Genomic DNA, 21,097 nt, shown 5'->3' with positions numbered 1-21,097 from the left:
TTCTGAATTCTCACCTGCGTGATATGCTTAGATAAATATATGCTAAAAGGTGTGTTATATTCAAAAATGGGTCTGATAAGATACAAGTAAAAGGAAGTTACACTGAATTCAGTGAAAAACACATCAGTGGATTGTATTCCAGCAAACTGCAGGATTCCCAGTGGTGATGTACTATTATGCATCTGTTTGTGTGTTTTTCGCCTGTTTCAATAACCAGTACCCTCATTTAGTATTTATCTTTTGAAGAATTTTTCATTTTGCTTTTTCCAGTTTTCCTATGTATGCATTTTTCCATGCATCCTTGGCATTCTGTATAAAAGAATCATGCTAACTATATTTCTCATGCTGATCTACTTTTTTAAATGATGGAGATACAAGCAATGCTAACAGATATTACAGGAAAGTATAAGGAGATTGCAAGTCCATCATTTGTTAAAGTGGTGGTGTGGATTACAGAGCAAACTAATGTTGTTTATGATTAGCTGTTGGATGGGATATCCTTACCATTTTAACGAAATACATGCCCGCCTCACAGTAAGACGTTGTCCTGTTCAATTCTCAGCTAGAGCATCTTCTGTGTGGAGACATGCATGAATGGGCATACCTTCATTAAAGGTTGTGCGTCAGGGCTGACAACTCAGCACGTAAAAATCTACTGCCATTCATTAGCGGACCAGAGTTTCACTGTGGCGACCCCTAACCGGGAAAAGCTGAAAGACACAACAACAACAACAACAACAACATGGATCAAGTGCAATCATGCCTTACAGATCCTAATTACTCAAACACCAGTTTTAATTGGCTACTTGTGAAAACTCCTGCAGCAGGCTTGTCCTGCCTCTTGGAACAATCTCCGATATTACATTTCTGCTCTTGGCAATATAACACTTTTTAAAAAGTTATCTCATTTAATTCAGCAATACAGATGACTCTGTTTCTGGGATGTTGGATAGCTTAATAAACACTTTTCAACCAGTGTTTATAAGAACTTTCAGTTGTTCTGATGCCTCTAGCATTGAATGAGTCTATTCATCTGCTTCAGATGATTGTAGTTGTATGATATGCATATATTGACTTATGTTTTGTAGACATTATTTACTACACTGCTTTGTATATAAAGCTTACTTTAATTGTGTATGAGATTATTGTGTGTATTCAGTCAACTGTCAATATTGCTTGCAAGTTTCCCAAATCTATATACTTTCTTTTGACTGGTTTATGGCCAGGTTGTGGTTGAAAAGTATATTTAACCATCCCACGTACCCAGTTAGCAACACAAATAAATAAATACATAGATAAAAAATAACCTACAGTATTTACAGTGCATTCTACTTTATTGTTACCAACTATGCCATCATATGCAGCACTGGGGTGGGGGCAATTAAAACCAATATAAATGTCCAAGTAGTAAAAAACAGATATATAGCCACGACTGTACATCTAATTTCAAAAGCACAACTCTTGATGTGCACAAAAATCCTATCAATCTAAAAAAGGGCTTTGTCTTATAAAACTGTTTCGTATCTTTTCATGGGTTGAGGTAATAGGTATGTCTTCTCACTTCTGTGACGAGAATTAGGAATGACTGACTTAGATGAGGAAGGTTCTTGCTATCTTTTAACTTTGATTTTCCATTGATTCATAAAATATAATCATTTAAGGCAGGTAAACAACTGTTGCTATAGTCGGAACCAAAAGCATTATGGTTAATTATACACAACTTGTTTTTGCTGTATACAGTGCAGTTTTCATACTCTCAAAAAACAGATTGCCCATCATGAGGCAACATTTTTGGAGGGTGCTATTCAAAAATGGTTATCAAAAAAAATAAGTGAAAACATCGAGCAAAAAATTAGAAAGTGTGTAAGAACCAATGCGAAAACAAATACCATAAATTAAAATATGGCATATGGCAGTGCATAGCTTAAAAATGCAGATAAGTAGAGTGTATAAAACTAAACAATTCTGTCATAACAAAAGTCACAGTAATTGCACATGTCATTAAGACATGAACTGGTCACAGATTTAATGCTTAAATCCTATCACATCATTTTGGTACTGCTCTCTGAGCCACAATAGTTTTCTATGTAGCTCTAGAAACCTTATTGGGGTTGTATGTAGAATACTGTAAAATGGTTTTGCTTTCCACTTACCTTCTTGATACTGACTTTGTCCTTCAACAAAACTAACTGCTTTGCCATATCCCTCCATCACTAGCTGCCAGGAATATTCTAGCTGCACATTCCCGTTATTTGACATAGTAAACCTGGACAACAAAACAAAAGACAAGAAACTGACTTTTATTTTCTCATTTTGTTTTTCTGTTAACCAGTCTTTCAACCTAACTAACCCCCCATCTGTGAGATTCTAAGAAACTGTGTTCTTCAGAAATGTATCATAACTTTCTGTGTTACTCACCATGATTTTTTTTTTGTATAGGAAAATGCATTTTCGATTTCTTGCAATGCATTACTCTATTATTGAAACTTTACACGTCTGAGTTAATTGGCTATAATCTTGGGGTTGGGTATAGATTTAATATAATATAATATAATATAATATAATATAATGCAATATACTATGTTCTGGTTTCCTCCCACATAACAAAGACAAGCAGTAGGTGGACTGGATACTCTAAACTGGCCCTAAGTGTGAATGTGTCAGTGGGAGTGTGTGGTGCACCCTCTGAGGAGGGTTGGGTAGGGGCTAGCAACCCAGTCCTGTAGAACCTGCACTTGCTATGGAAGCAAAGAGTGCTGAAGGGCACTCATTGCCCGATGTGCTGAATGCACGGGAGCAAATCCAGGATCCAGGAGTATAGAATATGTAGAGTTGATATGTTTTCTTTTATTTTTGCATATGTGAAAGTCCAGATTTATGCCCTTGGCTTAATCTAATGACAGTTTTTTGGTTAAGCATGTTTTTTTTTTGTCTTAATGAGAGACTGTTTTCTTTAGCAAATAAATGTTCAATGTTAGTACATTCTGTTCTTATGTTTCCATGGAAGCAAGCTGGCTTAAGGTGAAGGCAATAAAGTTGAGAAGTCTAGACATTGTTTACTGAGAGAAACAAAGTTAAAAGGTACAATAACAAGCAACTCAGTAAGCAATAAAGTTTGAAATTATTGGAAGTGAATAAGAGATAGCAGTTTTTCTTGCAGCTAAAAGTGTTAATGCGTTTACTAGAACAATGCAATAATTTTGTTTTATTTTAAGACAGGCAGTGCACTTTTTCTTAACGTTAAAAGTTAATGTTTTCTGAAAGCATGTAAACTGTTTTTCACATTTGGGAGGGGAATAAAGATGAGACAAGAACAGCCAGCAATTAGGCTATGTAGGGGCACAAGCTGAAACATGCACTTTAACATGGATAACCTGAATATTAGGCTAGTTTATGCCCATGCGTGCAGTTACTGATTTGGGACAAGTTTTCCTATCAGGTGGGTTAAACTTAATTATTTGAAGATGTACATACTTTTGTGTGTTTGTTTTACTTTAAAAGGTTCTGGGAGTGTTCTCTTGCATATGTGTGTGTGTGTGTGTTTTTGATGGTTTTCAGTAAAACAGTCTTGTAAAATGTAACATAGGTTCAAATGGAGATGATGAGAAACAACTGTATAAAGGATCACTTTGCCAAACATTAGCTGGTGCATGTAACACAAAAGCTGGAAACAGACATTTAAAAAAGTTACCATATGTAATAGGTGGAAATAATAACTTCTTATCATAATGGCTACACTAAACATATTATTTTTGAGATTGAATGGCCTCACAGGTATAGAAAAAAGGTAAGAGCACTGAACTATATTAAGAAATACAGACTGCAAATAGCAATGTTACAGGACACACATTTGGAAAATGAGCATGTGAATTTGATAAAGATGAGATTTCAGGAGGGATATTCAGCAGAATATCAGGGAAAAAAGAAATGGAGAGTATTTATACCAATTGCTAGAGGAGCTCCAATAGTGATAGAAAAAGAAAAAAATACAGTAAAGGTAGATTTAGGGGTAGTAAGTGGCTACTGGCAAGGGAGGAAGGTTACACTGGCATGTATTTATATTCCACGTAAAACTGCTATTATGGTGCTTAAGAAAATTTTGTGAGAAAAAAGTAAGCTTTCAGCAGGGAGTATTACTTATAGCTGGGGACTGAAACTTGACTTGCAACAGTGAGGATGTATCTGGGGTATACAGAAGGGAAAATCTAACAAAATACTGTATATTTCTGAAGAACTTTATCAAAATATGTGGTAGGGAAAATGTGAATTCAGTGGTAGGAACCTAGAGAGAATTTACATATTATTTCCCAATGTACAATAACTGGGCTACATTAGAGAAAAATTATATTTCACAGGAACATGAACGTTTAACTGAAAGCTTCAACATACATCCAATAACTATTTCAGATCATGCATCAGTAACAACTAGGATGCAAATGCAGGGTGATAAAGTACAAATGAGGTACTGGCACTTCCCCACCTGTTAAAAAGACAGAAATTTAAGGAATGGGTAGTGGAAATTATTCAAGAGTTATTAGGGAAGATAGAAATTTTTTGAGAAGTTCTAGCTAGTTAGTAGGAGTGGAGTTTAAAAATAGGGTAGAAATAAAAGAAAAAGAAACATGGCTAAGAAACAGCAAGAATTATTAAGAGGGACTGACAAAGGTTAAAGCACTGCAGAATAAGGGGGCTCTCAAAGAACAAGAAGAGGTGTAATTGCAGTGTGTTGAAGAGAAAATAAGGGAGTATCTAAGTTTAGAAAGACTGCTGTTAAGAAACTGTGTTTTTTTTTTTTTTATAATAGCTCCAGAGCACAAAAGGATTTAGCACAACTTAGGCAACAGACAGTAGAAAGGGCTGTTTCCAAACCTAGGGAGTTTATAGCAAGACAAAAATAACCAGAGATCCTGCAGAGGTATTAGATATTTTGGAAATTTTATGAACATTTGTATAAAGCAGAGGAATGTGGAAATCAGGAAAAATCGCAAATGGAAATATTTATTGAAGACATAGGCATGTCAAGGTTAGAGGTAGATACGGCTCAACAATTAATAGTTAAAATAGGAGGAGATGAAATAAAAATGGTGACATATAGTCAATCTGCATGAAAACTTTTGGGAATAGATGGTATTCCTGTGAAAGTTTGGAAGCTAGGAGGTAAGAAAGTGATAAAGATCTGGAAGGTTCTGTTTAACAGTATTGTAACAGGAGGGGAAGTGCTAAAACCTTGGAAGAAAGCTGCAGTGGCTGTAATACATAACGATGGTAAAGACCCATCAAATCCATAAAGGTCCATTACAATTTTAAATCATCATTATTATAAAGTGCTTATGTTTATAACAGCTGAAAGAATGGCAAAGATGTCACCAAAACTGATTGATATGGATCAATGTGGTTTTCTGGAGGGGAGGCAAACATTTGACAAAATTAATAGAACAATGAGTAGGGCAATGGAAGCATTTGCATTCCCTGATACAATAATAAGTAACAGAATTTTAGAGTAAGCAGCACAAAGTATCTCCCTGGATTCCAATTAATCAGCTACCATTGTTAACCCTTCACATGTAGCGTTTCCCACAGTCTGAACTATAAAAAGTTTGATTATGATTAGCATTTGTGATAGCTAATCTAGCTAACCAGAGGTGCCAAGCTTGAATAACAGTATTCACTTTACTGTACTTCTGTAATAATTCCAATTACTTTTTAGTGTAAGTTATAATAAAATAAAAAACGTGAGGCGATTCTCCTTTCTTAAGTAGTATTTTATTTCATTTCATAGACAGGTGAGTGCTGTTGTAAAATCCATTTCAACATTCTGTTTTTTCATTTCATCATTTCATGCTTGTTTTTATATACAGTATTGAAATCTATACATGTTCCATTCATTGTTAAAAATTATAAAACCTGATTGGCATTAATAATTAGATTATAATGACATTATAATGAAATATCATGCCATAAAAATCTCAGAAAAATTCCTGATTGGACCTTTAGTTATTTTAGAAAACTCTACTGGTGAATGTAAGTCAGAAGTGATAGTTTGGTTGGATGTTATTTTTGTGTGATTACTAGGCCATTTTGATGATGGATGGGGTTGATAGGTGAAGAATACAGCCAGCGGATTGGGCGTGTGCAGTGGATATTTATCTCTGATATGCTAAATACTTGATGTATACAGATAGGACTGTGGTTATGGTGGGATTTGTTGAGGCTGGCTGACCAATCGCTGTTAAGTGACGTAGGCTACTGTAATTGGTTGAACGGGTGATACACGGGAAAATAAGTCTGGATTCTAATTTAAGAAACAGATAAGGGGATTGCTGCTAGGGTTACTTGACGTCATTTAGAAAGCTCCATTACTGGATGGCTGGGGTTAGGGTGTGAGAATAGCTATCCAAGTGGTTTCTTTACAGCATTCCTAAGGGGGTGATTATTGGTGTGTGAATACTTAACTTCATTGGTTTGCCATGATTGGGAATGGCCAATGCGGGACTTAGTTTGCAGTCCATGGATTGGTAGAAGTATTAGCCTAACTCACTGCCAATTGGGTCATGGCTTCTGTGCATCTCATGGGCTAGTGGTGACTGAGCCCTGCCAACCATGGAAGCCAGAATTCTTAGGACTATATGTCTCATTTATGTAATTACACCTATACCTGTGAGTGGCAATCATGACAACACTTGGAATTAGTGACTACAAAATAGAAAAACTGACAATTGTACAACTACACTAAAGGGGCTGCAATGTTGTATCTTGCCAAAATGTCCTATGTGTCTAACAACTAACAGCTGAAAAATACATCTCGGAGCACAGATCTAAAATCAGAAATAAACATAAATGTAAAAAGCCAAAATAAAGATCATGAAATACAAATAAAAACAAGACTAAATGTGGAAGCTCCACCGCCAAAATTAATGGCACAACATTTCCCCTTGGAGGTGCTAGCGGAAATGATTGGGAATCTAGTTTAACTGTGAGCCAGGAGACAAATACCTTAGCAAGAACCTCTTAAATTTTTTGAACCCTTTATTAACTGTATACAGGGCTGCATGTTTTGAGATCGGTGTTCTGGCTCCTTCTCAGTAAGGCGGTAGTAATGTGAAATATAACAACAATAGCATCAATTTAGGATTTGTAAAAACATAAAATGGTATAAGGGGTTAGCTTGGTACAATGTTAATGCTGGGATTTTCCCTTTCCTTCTGCTTACAGCGCTTTCACTTTGATGCTTCCTCAGACCTGTCTTTCTTTAGTGGAAGGGTAATATGGAGGCAAACTGTGTTAGTGTAACCAGATTGTTAGTATTCATATTATTATTATTATGCCTGCTAGAAGTCAAAAGTCTAATGGAAACTTGAAGTATGATCAATAGATCAAATGAGAAATATTAAAAATGACAAAAAGGTATTAAAAATAACTACACCATTCAAAAAACAAAACAAAAATCTTAGAAGCATGGAAATTGATTAAGAGAAAGTGAATACAAATATTTAGGTGGAAAAAAATGTTGATATCCACAACTTATATCATTAGTCCCCATTTTGCCTTTTTTCAATGTGTCCTAAAAATCAGAAGCTGATTGACTTGTGGCTTCATCCAATCAATAATAAATGTGGTGGTGCAACTTTCTTAAACTGAATACGCTTATTATGGACATAAAGAAGTTCAGTCCTGGTGGCTTGCCAGCTTCAAATCTTATCTGCCATTTAAGCTCAAGTTTTTCCAGTCTGTCATTGAGTGGACCTTGAAAGTCATCTTTTTGGAGTTGGTCAAGTATATGAAACATGAGTGTCCTGCGTCCCAGTGTGTCACGTTGATGCTTAGCAAGTGCATTATTGTAATTGTTGTGTCAGATATCTGAAAGGTAGTGTATTATTCTGCTCTTAAGCTTGTTAATGGTCTTTCTGACATAGAATGCAAAGCATTTTGTGCATTCTGCCTTATAAATGACGCATTCCGAATTGCAATTTCCTGCTATATATGGCTCTTGTATTTGTGGTTCGTGTCTGGGCAGGTAAAGAAATCACCTTCTGCTAAGCGTTTTACAGTAACTACAACCATGTTGGCCACATATGTAGGTGCAGTGTTGAAAATCTAGTCCATTAACCAACTTTACACTCATGTTTTGTACAAAGTGTCTGATGTTTCTGTTTCTCCTTATGTTGAATAAGGGTTTAGCAGGAAGGATGGAGACTATGGTTGGTTTGTTCTTAAGAATTACAGCATAGAATAAAAAGGTCTTGTTACCAGGCAGAACTGTTAAAATCATACACTTTAATTAATTAAAAAAAATAAAATCCAAGCTGAAAGTTTAAGTCTCAAAGATATCAAAGTAAAAACTTGCAAGTAAATCCAAGAAATCCAAAACAAAACAACGGACAAACTTTCTTTAAATTCTTCTTATTTTCAAAACAAACTCTTGGCTGGTCTCCAACAATCTTTTTAATGTCTGGATCAGTCTGTAATATTTTCCAGTTATTCCTAATGACATATATCTCTCACATCATTACTATAAGTTAAAGTAAATCTAATCCCTCTTTCACTTGTATCAACTTTGTGTGTCTGTTTTGAAGTTGCTTCAGTATTACAAGCTGAATATTATGAAAGTCCTTTCAACCTTCTCAGCTCCCTGGTCTTACGAACAATTTCATCCACTTCTCTTTTGGTATAACCTCGTTCTACACAATTATTCTTCAAAGACTCAACCTCAGTCTCATAGTATATGTCATTAGTACATAGTCTTGAAACCCTAAGCATCTGTCCCGTTACAATTTGTGAGTAAATATAACTGGGATGCATACTTGATCTATGCAGGTGTGATGGGAAATAAACAGTTAACCAGAAACACAGCATTTTGGGAGAGTAATGAGTTGGCAGCCTTTAAAAATTCCCTACAGTGTACTCTGTCATAAATACTGGGTGGGGAAATGGATGTAATTAAAAAAATGAATTCTTGAAGTGGGATATAGGATCAGAATTGCCTAGATATAGTAATGCCTTGTTAAGTTTAATTCTGGTGACTGTCAAAAAGCAATTACTAGAAAATGGAAATCAAAGTCTAAACCAACCGTATTTGTAGTAGTGAATATTGTAAAAGAGATAGAAGAACTGGAAGTGGGATCTTTAGAAAAGGGTAGCAGCAAATTACGTAGAAATAAATTAAAATTCTGGGAACAGTGCATGCAGAATAATGTTTTGGAGGAGGTGTATGGTTTAAAGGAAGGCACAAAATGAGCAGTTTATATAATGTTGGATTGATGATAATTGCATAAAAGAATTATGTCATGTATAATGTTTGCAACTGGGAACAAGTTAATATGGTTTATTTTATTTTATATAAATGTATGTTTGCCTACATGTTAAATAATAATTCAATAAAGGTATTAATAATATTTGTAAAAATATATATAGTCATTAAAATAAATATAAAACAATTTAACAGACAGCCCATTTTCTAAGAACAATAATGCACTTCAGAGTGTATGTTATTGTGGAAATACTGTCCCAAGGTGTACAGGCCTTCTATATGTGGCTACATGCCTCAGAACACCTCTGAGCATATATTACTTCCACAATTACATGCACCCTGTCAGGCATTATTGCTTGCTTATCCATAGAGTATCTGCCTGTATTATTGTAGTGTTTGCAATTTATTGCATTTTATTTACCTATACTATTGTACTGTCTGAAATGTCACTTGTACTATTGTATAGCCCGCAATTTTGCACCACTTGTAACTTTCTGTATTTCCTGAGCTTAACTCTCAAGGTCTCAAATGAAAAAGGGAACCCTCCCTAGTTGGACTTTCTCTGTCAACAAAGCAATAAATAAATACATATTTGAAAAACAATCATAGCTGCAGGGTTTCAGAATGTGAGTGAGTTGTCAGTCATCAGGTGGAGGTCATTAAATCTTTTAAACTAATCCTGTAATTAAAAACCCAGACATTTTTCCACAGCTGGATATCCCCATAGGTGTAAAGAACTGTAAAGTTCTAGATGTAGCCATTAAGATGGTATCAGCCTGTTAAAAGCAAAACTGCTGCTGTTTAATTCTGTTCTTTTAGAGGCCACAGACAGGATCTCAGAATGTAGCATAAAAAGGGTGTAAGCATTACCAACAAATGCTTTAGTGGTAATTTTAGGCATAAAACTAACTACAAAATTAATAACGGGAACTCTACTAGCAATAGTACTACTAAGATTAACAGTAAATGTACAACAAATGGTAATATTGCTATAATTATTTCCATTAATAATGACATAATTTTATAGTACTAACCCAGCATGCAAGTTCTTCTGAGAAGAGGACTAACACACCAGGTGCATGACTATTAAAAATGAAGCACCTCTCCATTCAACCATGCTTGCAGACTGTTTTTTGTTAATACAATTTTTAATTGAGCTGGCACCCCAATTAACCTTGGGGAAGAATAGGGAGGGAGGCAGATCCTCTCTTTAAACTGTGTTGATGGAAGATACAGTATGCATATACAGGTGCTGGGACATGTAATGATCCTCATAATTTAGTTACCCTTTTCAAAGGATAGTACAGGAAAATTACACACCTACAAAAAAAAAAAAACTGTGAGCCCCCCACCCCAACCGCACTAATTTACCTTCTAGCTATCAGATTAACTATATACAGCATTCCAGACCCTTCTGCCTAACAGATACTATATATAGCATTCCAGACCCTTCTATCTAGCAGATTAATTGTATACAGCATTCCTGACCTGTGGGAGTCACATGGGGACAAGATGGGAAAGAACCCACTCTACAGCAGTGATTCTATTATTTAGATATCTAAGGTTATGGTAAGTATGGCATATATGGCACTACATTCACCATAATGATCTGTGGTGCAGTTTTGCAAAACATGAAAGGTACATTACCAAGACATATACTTCATATCCCAAGAGTGTGTTGTAGTTTTAAGGTGGAAGACCATGCAGAACTACAGTAGCAAACCATGCCTTAGCTATGGACTGGACATTTAGTTTAAGTTTAGTAAATGGGAATGGAAGTCAAGTTGTGGTTTCAGAGATGTGGTGAACAGACCCATTCTTTGAAAAGGTTGTAGTTGATGATATGGTATTGTCGTCCTTAATCACTTCTGGCAATGACTTATACTTTCATTGTGAAAAGAAATATAACTGGACAGCAATTTGAAATGAGTATATTTAGAAAATCCCGTCTTTTTTTCATTCAGTTGTGAAACAGAAGATGGTTATGAATGTCAAATGTTCAGACCCTTTCTACATAAAATATGAACTGGCTGTGAACACCTATAGTATGTATAATTATTTCCCTTTTGTTTTCTAGTTTGAAAAGAAATCAGAAAGTTGAATTTATTAAAAACAGCACAGACTAGTTTTGTATAAATCAAGGATTTGTTCTGAGTGAAACCCTCTTCTTTTGAACAATACTGTACTATCCTTTATATACACTACAATTGTGTAAAATCTTACCATAATAGTAGATGTCCTTCTCATCAGTGTTGATGATAATGTATTCATTATAGAAGGGATGTTCTGCCCTGGGCAGCCTGTCAATTGGCCAGTATAAATATGCTTAAAAGAGATCTTGTTTGCATCATACATCACATTTATGCTCCCTGCACAGAATGTAGGGCATAAAAGGGACATATGGACCCAATTACCTAGAACCGAATTGCCCCAGAAGAGAACAGTCATAGCAAAAAGGAGTCCATGCACATCCAGAAGGAAAAAATGCAAAATAAACAAGAGGGGGTTGGAGGGGGGGTGAATACTGCAACAGTGAAGAGAAGGACATTACTGTCATGGTAAGATTTTACACAACTGTACTATGTCCTTCTATGTCAATGTTGCAGTATTCATTACAGAAGGGAGAATAAAAAAGCTCAAGAAACAGAATGGGAGGTGGAAGGCTGAGAAAAGCCCTCAACAAATCCACATAAAATGGTTTCAGCAAAACCTGCTCTGGCCCTAAAAACCATATCAAACTTATAATGCTTAGTAAAGGTATGCACTGGAGACCAAGTAGCATCTTCAAGGATGGAATTCGTGTCCAGTCCATTGAAGAAGGCACCAGAAGAGGCAACAACCCCAGTGGAAAGAGCTCTAACAGAAGCAGACAGAGTTGCTATGAAAAGAATAACAAAAGGAAATGGCCTTCGATATCCAGGAGGAGACAGTTTGCTTAGAAACAGCCAAACTCAAAGACCTGGGATGAAAGGAAACAAAAAGCTGATCAGACTTACAAACAGTCCTAGTTTTATCCAAATAGTACCTGAGCAGACTTTGCAAATCTAAGGTATGCAAGACCCTGTCAGTAGCGACTGAGGAGAAGGAATAAAGGAAGAGAGTTGTACTGATTGACTGAAGGACAACTCATTGACTACCTTGGGCATAAAAGAAGAATTAGTATGAAGGGACACCATATCCCTGCCTCAAAATAGGAGGAATGGCCATAATGGCCTGGATCTCAGAAACCCTCAAGCACAAATAAAAACCAGCAACAAAACAGTCTTCCAGGTACAATGTTGCAAAGAAGCAGAATATGTAGGCTCAAAAGAAGCCAGACTCAATTTTTCCAAAAAAAAAAAAGGTCCCAAGGAGGAGGCCGAATATGCAGGATGCCTTTAAGAAATTGTATTAACTTAAAATGAGAAGTCAAAAGAGGATTCAAGGGCAGACAGGCAGAAATGGTTGACAAATGGGCCCTCACAAAAGAATAGGCCAAGCCAAACTAGAGCAACTCACACAAATAAGAGAGCACCAGAGGGACCCCCAGTTAAAAAGAGTCCTGGTTACGAGCATGGCACCAGACCAAAAATCTATTCCATTTGGACATATAAGATTTTCTGGTTGAGGCTTTCCTTGCCTCCTGTAAAACTCTAAGTACATCCTCAGAAAAGCAGTGCCTGAAAGGGATCAAAACCCTTTCAGCCTTAATGTCAGTTGCAGAGTGGACAATGTCAGTTGCAGAGTGGACAAGTGGGGATGGATATGATGCCCCTTGTCTTGTGTAAGGAGATCCAACCAGTGAGGAAACTTATGATGACTTCCCCTGGCCAGATGCATTAAGGCAGAAACCAGTGTTGTCCGGGCCAAAAGGGGATCACTAGCAAGATTTCTGAGGAGTCCAGCTGAATCTTCTGCAGGACTCTTGGAAGCATTGGACGAGGACAGAAAGCAAAAGAAACCTCCCCTTCCAAGAAAAGGAAAGGGCATCCCATCTTCCAGGCCAGATGGCATGGCACTCTTGAACAGAAAGGAGGAAGCTGCCTGTACAGAGGGGAGGCAAAAAAATCTACCCGAGGAATACCTCACTGATAAACAATGTTCAGGAACACATCTTTGTGAAGCATCCATTCATAAAGCTGCATTTTGGATCTGCTCAGAGAGTCTGACATAAGATTGTGCTCTGAAGGAATTATACTGCCTGAAGAGTTAACTGATACTGGCAGCCATGTCCCAAGCCTGGAGCACCATTCTGCAGAGACAGTAAGTTTCTGTACCGCCCTGCTTGTTGACATTCCACATCACCATAGTGTTGTCTGTATACACCTTTAAGGGACCTGGAGAAAACATTGGATGAAAAGCCTGAAGGGCCAGAATCAGAGCCCTCATCCCTTTGATGTTGATATGGTTGGACTTCTGATGGAGAGGACAAAGACCCTGAACTTTCAGGTGACCAAGAGATGTCCCCCACCCCATGTCCAAATAATTGGAGAACAGCTCTTGAGAAGGGACTGGAGGCTGAAAGGGCCAGCCTGGGTTAAGAGCAAACTGTCGAATCCACCACTCGAATTCCTTCTTGAGACAGGGAATGAGAGGTACATTGAAATTTAGAGGTTGACGATGCTGCAGCCAAACTGACTTTAGGTACCACTGAAGCTTCTACATATGCACTCTGGCAAAAGGAAGCATTAGAATAGAAGAGTGCCATGAATCCCAGGGCATGAAGAAACTCCCTTGCTGGCATGGCAGTCAGGGGAAGAAGTGACTAAAAGGAGGCTGTCAATGACAATACCTTTGAAGGTGGAAGAGAAGCCAACATTGGCACCTTCTGAATCCTGCATCCCAGATACACATGATCCTGAGAGGGAGTCATGATGGACTTTTGTAAGTTGATAGTAAACCCCAGACTTTCAAGAAGAAAGATGGTGAACTGAAGATCCTGCAACAATCAACTGGGAGAAGGCACCTGAAGTAACAGATCATCTAGATAAGGAAAAATCTGAATGCCGTGGAGCCTGCAAAAGGCAATCGCAGGAGCTAGGCACTTTGTGAATACCCTTAAGGAACTAGAGAAGCCAAAGGACAAAGTAGAGGACTGAAAATGAGATGAATACACACAGAAATGTAAAAACCTCCTGAAGACAGAGTGAATAGGGATATGAAGGTAAGTGTCTTTCAGATCCATGGACACCAGAAAAGCCTGGGGTAATACAATAGGAAACAGAGTTTGAAGACTAAGCATCTGAAAAGAAGGGATCTTGAGAAAGGAGTTGAGCCAGGAAAGATCCAAAATATGTCTCTTAGTGCCCTCCTTACAAGGAATCCAGAGCATCCTGAAATAAAAAAGAAAATCCCACTTGGAAAGGGGGTACAGGATGAATGGTCCCTTGGTACAACAGGACTCTAGAACCTCCAGGAAATGAGGAAGTTGCTGTAGAGGAGGTTGAGGAATCCCAGAAGTACCATGAAGTAACTCTGATGGATGACAGAAAGAACTCAATGGTCTGAAGTGATGAGATGCCAATTTGGAAGACAAAGGGAGAGATAAACGGACAAAGGAACCTGGTCTAAACACAGGGGGAAAACTGTCAAACAGAAGCAGGCTCCTCAGATAAAGGAGGCTTCTGGGTCACAGAATCTGAGAAGTCATAGTAGAGGGGGCCCGGTTCCCACCCTTCCTACCCTTAGAGGACTGCAATATTCGTTATGCGAATCCATAGACCAACCTGAGAATTGTGATTTTAAAACGTTTGTCAACACCCCTATGTTTTATACCAGTGATGTAAATAAGGTTACAGAAGTTTTTAAAAAAAACACAGTCCAGTACTACTTACTGATGACAGAATTAAAGCTTTGGTTGGCCATGACCCATATTTTCATTTTAAGAATAGGAAGTCTTTTAAGACAATGTTATGTTATCCAGATAATTATGAGCGACTGCATAAGGAAGGAGATGTGACAGAGACATGTCCTTGCTCTAAATGTAATTATTTTTCATATATTTGTACAAATAGGTATTTCTTACATCTGAATACAGGGGAGAAGTTTAACTTTAGAGTTGAAGCTAAATGTGCTATAAGAAACTTGATCTATTTAGCACAATGCAGAGTATGTGCTTTGTTCTATGTGGGAAAGACCAATAGATTTTTTAGTGCAGGAATAAGACAGCATAAGAAATAATACGAATGTGCTTGCTTAGCATATTTCTGCCACTGATTGTACACATTCCTTTTACTTTATGGCTGTTGAGATTGTAGAAGAAGACACCTGATTGGGGGAAATGTGAATAGAGATGGATACTGAAACTTACAGTCCATAGAGGCTCTGGCCTTAACTGTATGATTTAGCTTAAACCAGTTCTGAAGTCTTGGTTTTTACTGAAATGAATAGATCAGACTGTTTGGATTGAATATTTTGGGTATGTAATAATTTGATTGAGGACAGATCTGCTGCATTGGTATTTTTGTGTTTTATTAGATAGGCTACTTTACCTTAAAATGAAACAATTTTGCTGCGTGGTGATGTCATTCTGATACTTAGTATACATTTAACATAGTATATCTTTGAAAGTTCCTTTGATTGTTCGATAGGTGGTGATAAATCTTATTCATTACTTTGTATTTGTTTAACGCAAGGTAAATGGTTTTTAATTGGTTGACCACTGCCTTTTAAACGTGAAGCTGTTGTATAAAAATGAAAGATGTGTTTATTCTATTTTATTGTTCTTTATTAGTCTGATGAAGCAACTAGTATAGTCATGAAAGCGCTAACCTTATTTAATAAATTTATTTTTACCTCAGACATGTATCGGTTCAGTCCTTTTATACTTTTTACTGATTTACTTACTGTTTACGTGGCTGACCATTAATCTTTTTTGGAACTGTCTTGTGTTTTACATAAAAGAAGGTTTAGTTCTCAAAGAAACCCGGTCCCTGCAGAAAATGATGTGGGTAGACTCACCATAACGGCTTGCAACTTAGATACCCTTCTTGCAGAGGGTCAGAGCAATCAGTAAAACTGTTTTCCATGTTAGGAACCTCAAGTCAGCCAGGTTAGCTAGTTCAAACAAAGCAAGTGTTAGCTTCTCTAACACAAAATTAATATCCCACAGAGGGGCCACCAATTTTCTTGGAGATTATGCAAAACCTATTTTCAAAACATTTCAGTGATAGAATTCTATGAAAAAGGAGGATCCATGGGCAAACATGTTGAAATGGCCAATAAATGAACACCGATGGAAGATTTAGAAAGGCCACAGAATACTAACTCATATACACAATGTAAAACCACATAACAACTAGCCCTGAATGGGTGTTGGTTATGTTGTTAACACAAACTAGGAAACCTTTTCTATTTGCTATTTGCTATGATTTTCTAGTAGCAGGTTTTCTTGCCTTCATTACTACATGTAGCATATCCTTAGTAAACAGGTGACAAAAGGGAATTAAGCCCCTATCATCCAGGCAGTCAACTGAAATTGTCTGGATTGGGGTGTATCAAACACCACTGATCTTGTGTAAGTAGATCCATTCTGTGAGGAAGCTTGTGGTAATTTCCCCTGACCTTTTCCTAAAGAAGGGAGTACCACTGTTGCCTGGGTCAGAAGAGAATCACCATAATGATCTTGGGGGATTCTTTCTGAATCTTTAGATGTACCTTGGATATCTGTCCTGTTCAGCTTGTCTGCCACACAATTTTGCTCTGACAGAATATAAGATGCCTGCAGAGTGAGACGGTGCTGTGAAGACATATCCAAAGCTAAAATGGCAAGTCTGCAAAGGGAGTATAACCTGGTTTCCCTTTGTTGATGTACAACATGATTGTGGTATTGTATGTAATGATTTGAAGGGGTCCTGGAGACTAATGGTGATTCAGAGTGTTGAGTTCCTTTTCCAGGGTAAGCATCTCTTTTATATTTATGTGCATGTGTCTGCTCTTGCACTTTTCTCCCACCTGAGGCTGCTCCCCAAGCAGAGAGGTAAATGACTGCTTTAGAATAGGGAGGGAGAAGGGGAGATCTGGATTTAGGGATAATTTGCTGTCTCCACCAAATATTTTCCCTTCTGACAAACCCTAACACTAGAATATTAAAGGTCAAAGGATGTTGGTGCTGGGACCAAGGAGACTTCAGATAAAATTGTATCATTCTCATCTGAAGTCTTACAGGGTTATCATGAGAATCATAGATGCCATGAGACCCAAAACCCTGAGGTATTGCAGTGACGAGTGGAAAACCTTAGAAAGAGATCTAGATCTATTTTTTTCCTGTGGAAGAAACACTCTTTGGACAGATGTGTCTATCAAACACTCTAGGAATGCAATTCTTAGTGAAGGAGTAAAAAAAGACTTCTGAATGTTCTCTTGGAATCCCAGCTTGTGTAAGAAATCTCTCACTAAGTCAAAGATTCCTGACGCCTTGAAGAACGCTTGGCAAAGGTAAGCAAGTCATCTAAATATGGAAAAAAAGAAGTTATGTACTCACCATAATGTTCCATCTGAGTTGTTGTTCTTCATTTGTCTTCAACCTGTGGGTTTCCAGATCTGACACAGCCATATATCCAGCATCTGATCTGACCTCAAAGCTCCTCCTCTTCCCATATTGGCCCTGTCTCCTTCATCCCTTCAGATCGAGTTTGCTGTCCAACTTAGTATCCACACCCGACCTAACACCTTGACCCATACTAAATGTCTGCATAAGCAAAAAAGGAAGAGTAAGAGGCATCCTGAAGGTGGCCACATCCTTAACTCACCAGACCACCACACAGTCTGTGCAAGGCAAGAGGAAGGAGGGAGGGACGGCTGAAGACAAATGAAGAACAACTCAGATGGAACGTCATGATGAGTACAGAACTTCTTTATCTGAAGTTGTCTTCATTTGATCTTCAACCTGTGTGACAGAGTCCCCAGCTACTAAACACCTGGGAGGCCCTCATAGCAGGATATTGCGGAGCAAGGCAGAGCCAAAGGATGCCCTATTCCTGGATATAATGTCAAACTTATAATGTGAAATGAAGGTATGAGATGAAGCCCAAGAGGCTGTGGAGCAGATATCATCTAACAAAACTCTGGATCAAAAGGACGGTGAAGTAGCCGTAGATCTAGTGGAATGTGCCTTCACATAACCTGGCAGGGATAAACCCCCTAACAGAATACTCCTGGATAATACACTGGGAAAATGGGCAATGATGACCTTAGATACTGGTTTCGCCTAAAAGGGTTTAGAGTAGGAAGAACTGGACAGACTTGCGAAAGGATTTAGTCTTGCGCAGGTAAAAACGTAAACTGTCAGTGCACATCCAACAAGTGCAATTTATATTCTCCTTTGTTTTGAAAATTTGGAAAAAAGACCAGGAGATTAATCACCTGATTAATATTAGACTCCGATGCTACCTTAGGGAGAAAGGATGGGTTAGTACGCAAGAATACCCTATCCTTATGAAAAATCATAAAAGGGGGTTTGACCGACAACACTTGCAGCTCCGAAACCCTCCTGGCAGAAGTATTAGCAACGTCAAGAATCTCAATGACAACACTCAGATCTGCTCTGAGTTACAGCACAGTGGCACTAAATATACAGAACCAACTGATATTGCCAACATCCTGGCAGATAAGTTCAGTGCTAACTTTACCCCCACTCCCATCCCCTAAAGGGCCCATCTCTATACCGGAAGAATGCAAAGTTCCTGTAATCATGGCTGCACAGGTAAAAAAACACACTCTCCAAAGCCAAAAACACAGCATCCATGGGACCTGACAACATTCCAGGATGCATTCTACATTAACTACAGAATGAAATGGCACCCCACCTAAGTACCATGTTCAATCATAGCCTCACCTCAGGCTATGTGCCCACTGAATGGCGTACAGCGACGGTTATCCCACTCCTCAAAGGGGGAGCCACCATGGAGACCGGAAACTACCACCCCAGTAGCCAGATGAGCCTGGTCTGCAAGGCTATGGAATATATCATCATGGAACTTATAAACAATGACATTGGTAATCTCCAAACTATGGACCCCACCCAGTTCGGGTTTGTAAAAGGCAGTTGTAAAAGGCAGATCATGTCTCCTAAACCTGATAGACTTCTTTGAAGTGGTCATCAAAGTCATAGATGAGGGTAAGGTGGTTCACACAGCCTATCTAGATCTCGCCAGGGTTTTTGACACCATCCCCCACTCTGGAATTATAGATAAACTCAATAAACTAGGCATAAACCCCTATGTCACAAGATGGGTTGCCAACTGGCTCACTGACAGAACCCACACTGTGAAAGTAGCAGACTCCAAATCCAACTTCAGACCAATGACAAGTGGAGTATCACATGGTTTAGTCCTGGGTCCTATCCTGTTTGGTATCTACATCTTTGAAGTACAGGCTAACACAAAAGGTCTTTGGCTATTGAAGTTCACAGTTGACTGCAAACTAGGAGCCATAATCAAAACTCCAAAAGATGTGGACATCCTACAAAAGGGCCTCAATGAGACAGATGCCTGGTGTCAAAGCCATGGCCTCAAGCTCAATGCCAAAAAGTGCATTGTCATCCCTTTTGGTAAAAACTCTTTACCCATGAACTACCACATAGGCAGTAGTCTATTTAACACCGAAAGTGTGATAAGAGACCTTGGGACACAGGTGGACAGTAGTCTCTCCTTTGATAATCACATCACCACAGTAGTCAGGAAATCCTTCTACGTGGCACACTTCATCACAAAAGAGGTCATTGTTCCCCTCTACTCATCACTCATTAGACACATTATAGAGTACAATGCCCCTTTTGGTATGTAACTGACAAGACATCAACAACAACTGGAAAGGCCGCAGAAATACCTCACAAAGAGGATTACCAGCCTCAAACAGATGCCCTACGCAGACTGTCTCAAAAAACTGCCGTTTTACTCCTTCACATATTGCCTACTCAGAGACAATCTCTACCTAACACACAAAGCTATGGCAAACCCAGAGCTTTTGGACATGCTCAACTTAAAGAAATCCCAATCCTCCGTGCTACACGCTCTAGGGACCTAAACCTTATCACCACAATAAACACAACATGCTGTAGGGACAGATTCCTGTCCCAGAGACTTCCCATACTCTGGAACAAACTACCTATCTATATCAAACAAAGCTCCTCATTAGCACTCTTCAAGAAAAATCTTGATGATTGGATGGGAGATAGGAAATTCACCCTGGGGATCACTTCTGTGGCTCTGCTCAACAGTGGCACAGGAAAATAATTTTTTGGGTGGCGAAAACCAGGGTACCTTTTGGCTAGGCTTATATAGGCCCTAGGGCCAATAGCCTAGTACCTACCTATGAACCTATGAATCTATAAACCTATGAATCTATAAACAAAGAAGGCTGTCTTCCAGGACAGAAATTCTAAATCCACAGAGGCTCAAAGGGAGATGAAACTAGAGCTTGTAGAACTAATGTAAGATCCCACAATGGAGTTGCGTCCCTCACAGGGGGACGAAGAAGAAAGGTGCCTTTTAGGAAGGCTTTGCAAAGCTTACAGGATGCTAAGGTAGCCATATTATCACCTACATGAAAATTAGAAATCGCTGCAAGTTGGACCATGACCGTAGAAGAACTGGCACTTTGGTGAAAAATCCCTGCCAAAAATTCCAAAACAGAAGCATGGGCAGTGTAGGGATCTAGGAAGTACTACAAAGCCCAGACAGATAAATGTTTCCATTTGCTGGAGTACACCTTTCTGGTGGAAGACTTATGAGCCGCCACCAGGATATTTTTGACAGGGGAAGATAAACAGGGAGTCCTGACTATCATGGGAACTGGAGCAGCCAAGCAGTGAGCTTTAGACTGCCTAGGTCTGGATGGAAAATCCCTGATGGATGAGAAATAGGATCTGGA

General features: G+C 38.4%; 1 protein-coding gene across 1 annotated transcript in view; it reads right to left on the bottom strand.

The window, feature by feature from the left end:
- Positions 1-21,097, bottom strand: part of HYDIN (HYDIN axonemal central pair apparatus protein) — a 6,673,197-nt gene that overhangs the window by 1,111,966 nt on the left and 5,540,134 nt on the right. The window contains exon 67 of the mRNA XM_044079523.1: positions 2,154-2,266. Within this exon, the coding sequence (XP_043935458.1) occupies positions 2,154-2,266 (113 nt within the window). The remainder of the gene's footprint in view (positions 1-2,153; positions 2,267-21,097) is intronic.

This window comes from Protopterus annectens, chromosome 8.part0 (assembly GCF_019279795.1).
Source record: "Protopterus annectens isolate FY-2018-M chromosome 8.part0, PAN1.0, whole genome shotgun sequence".
In the NCBI taxonomy this organism is placed as follows: Eukaryota; Metazoa; Chordata; order Ceratodontiformes; family Protopteridae; genus Protopterus; species Protopterus annectens.
The sequence above is the reverse complement of the archived record's forward strand: the minus strand, read 5'-3'. Positions and strand labels throughout refer to the sequence as shown.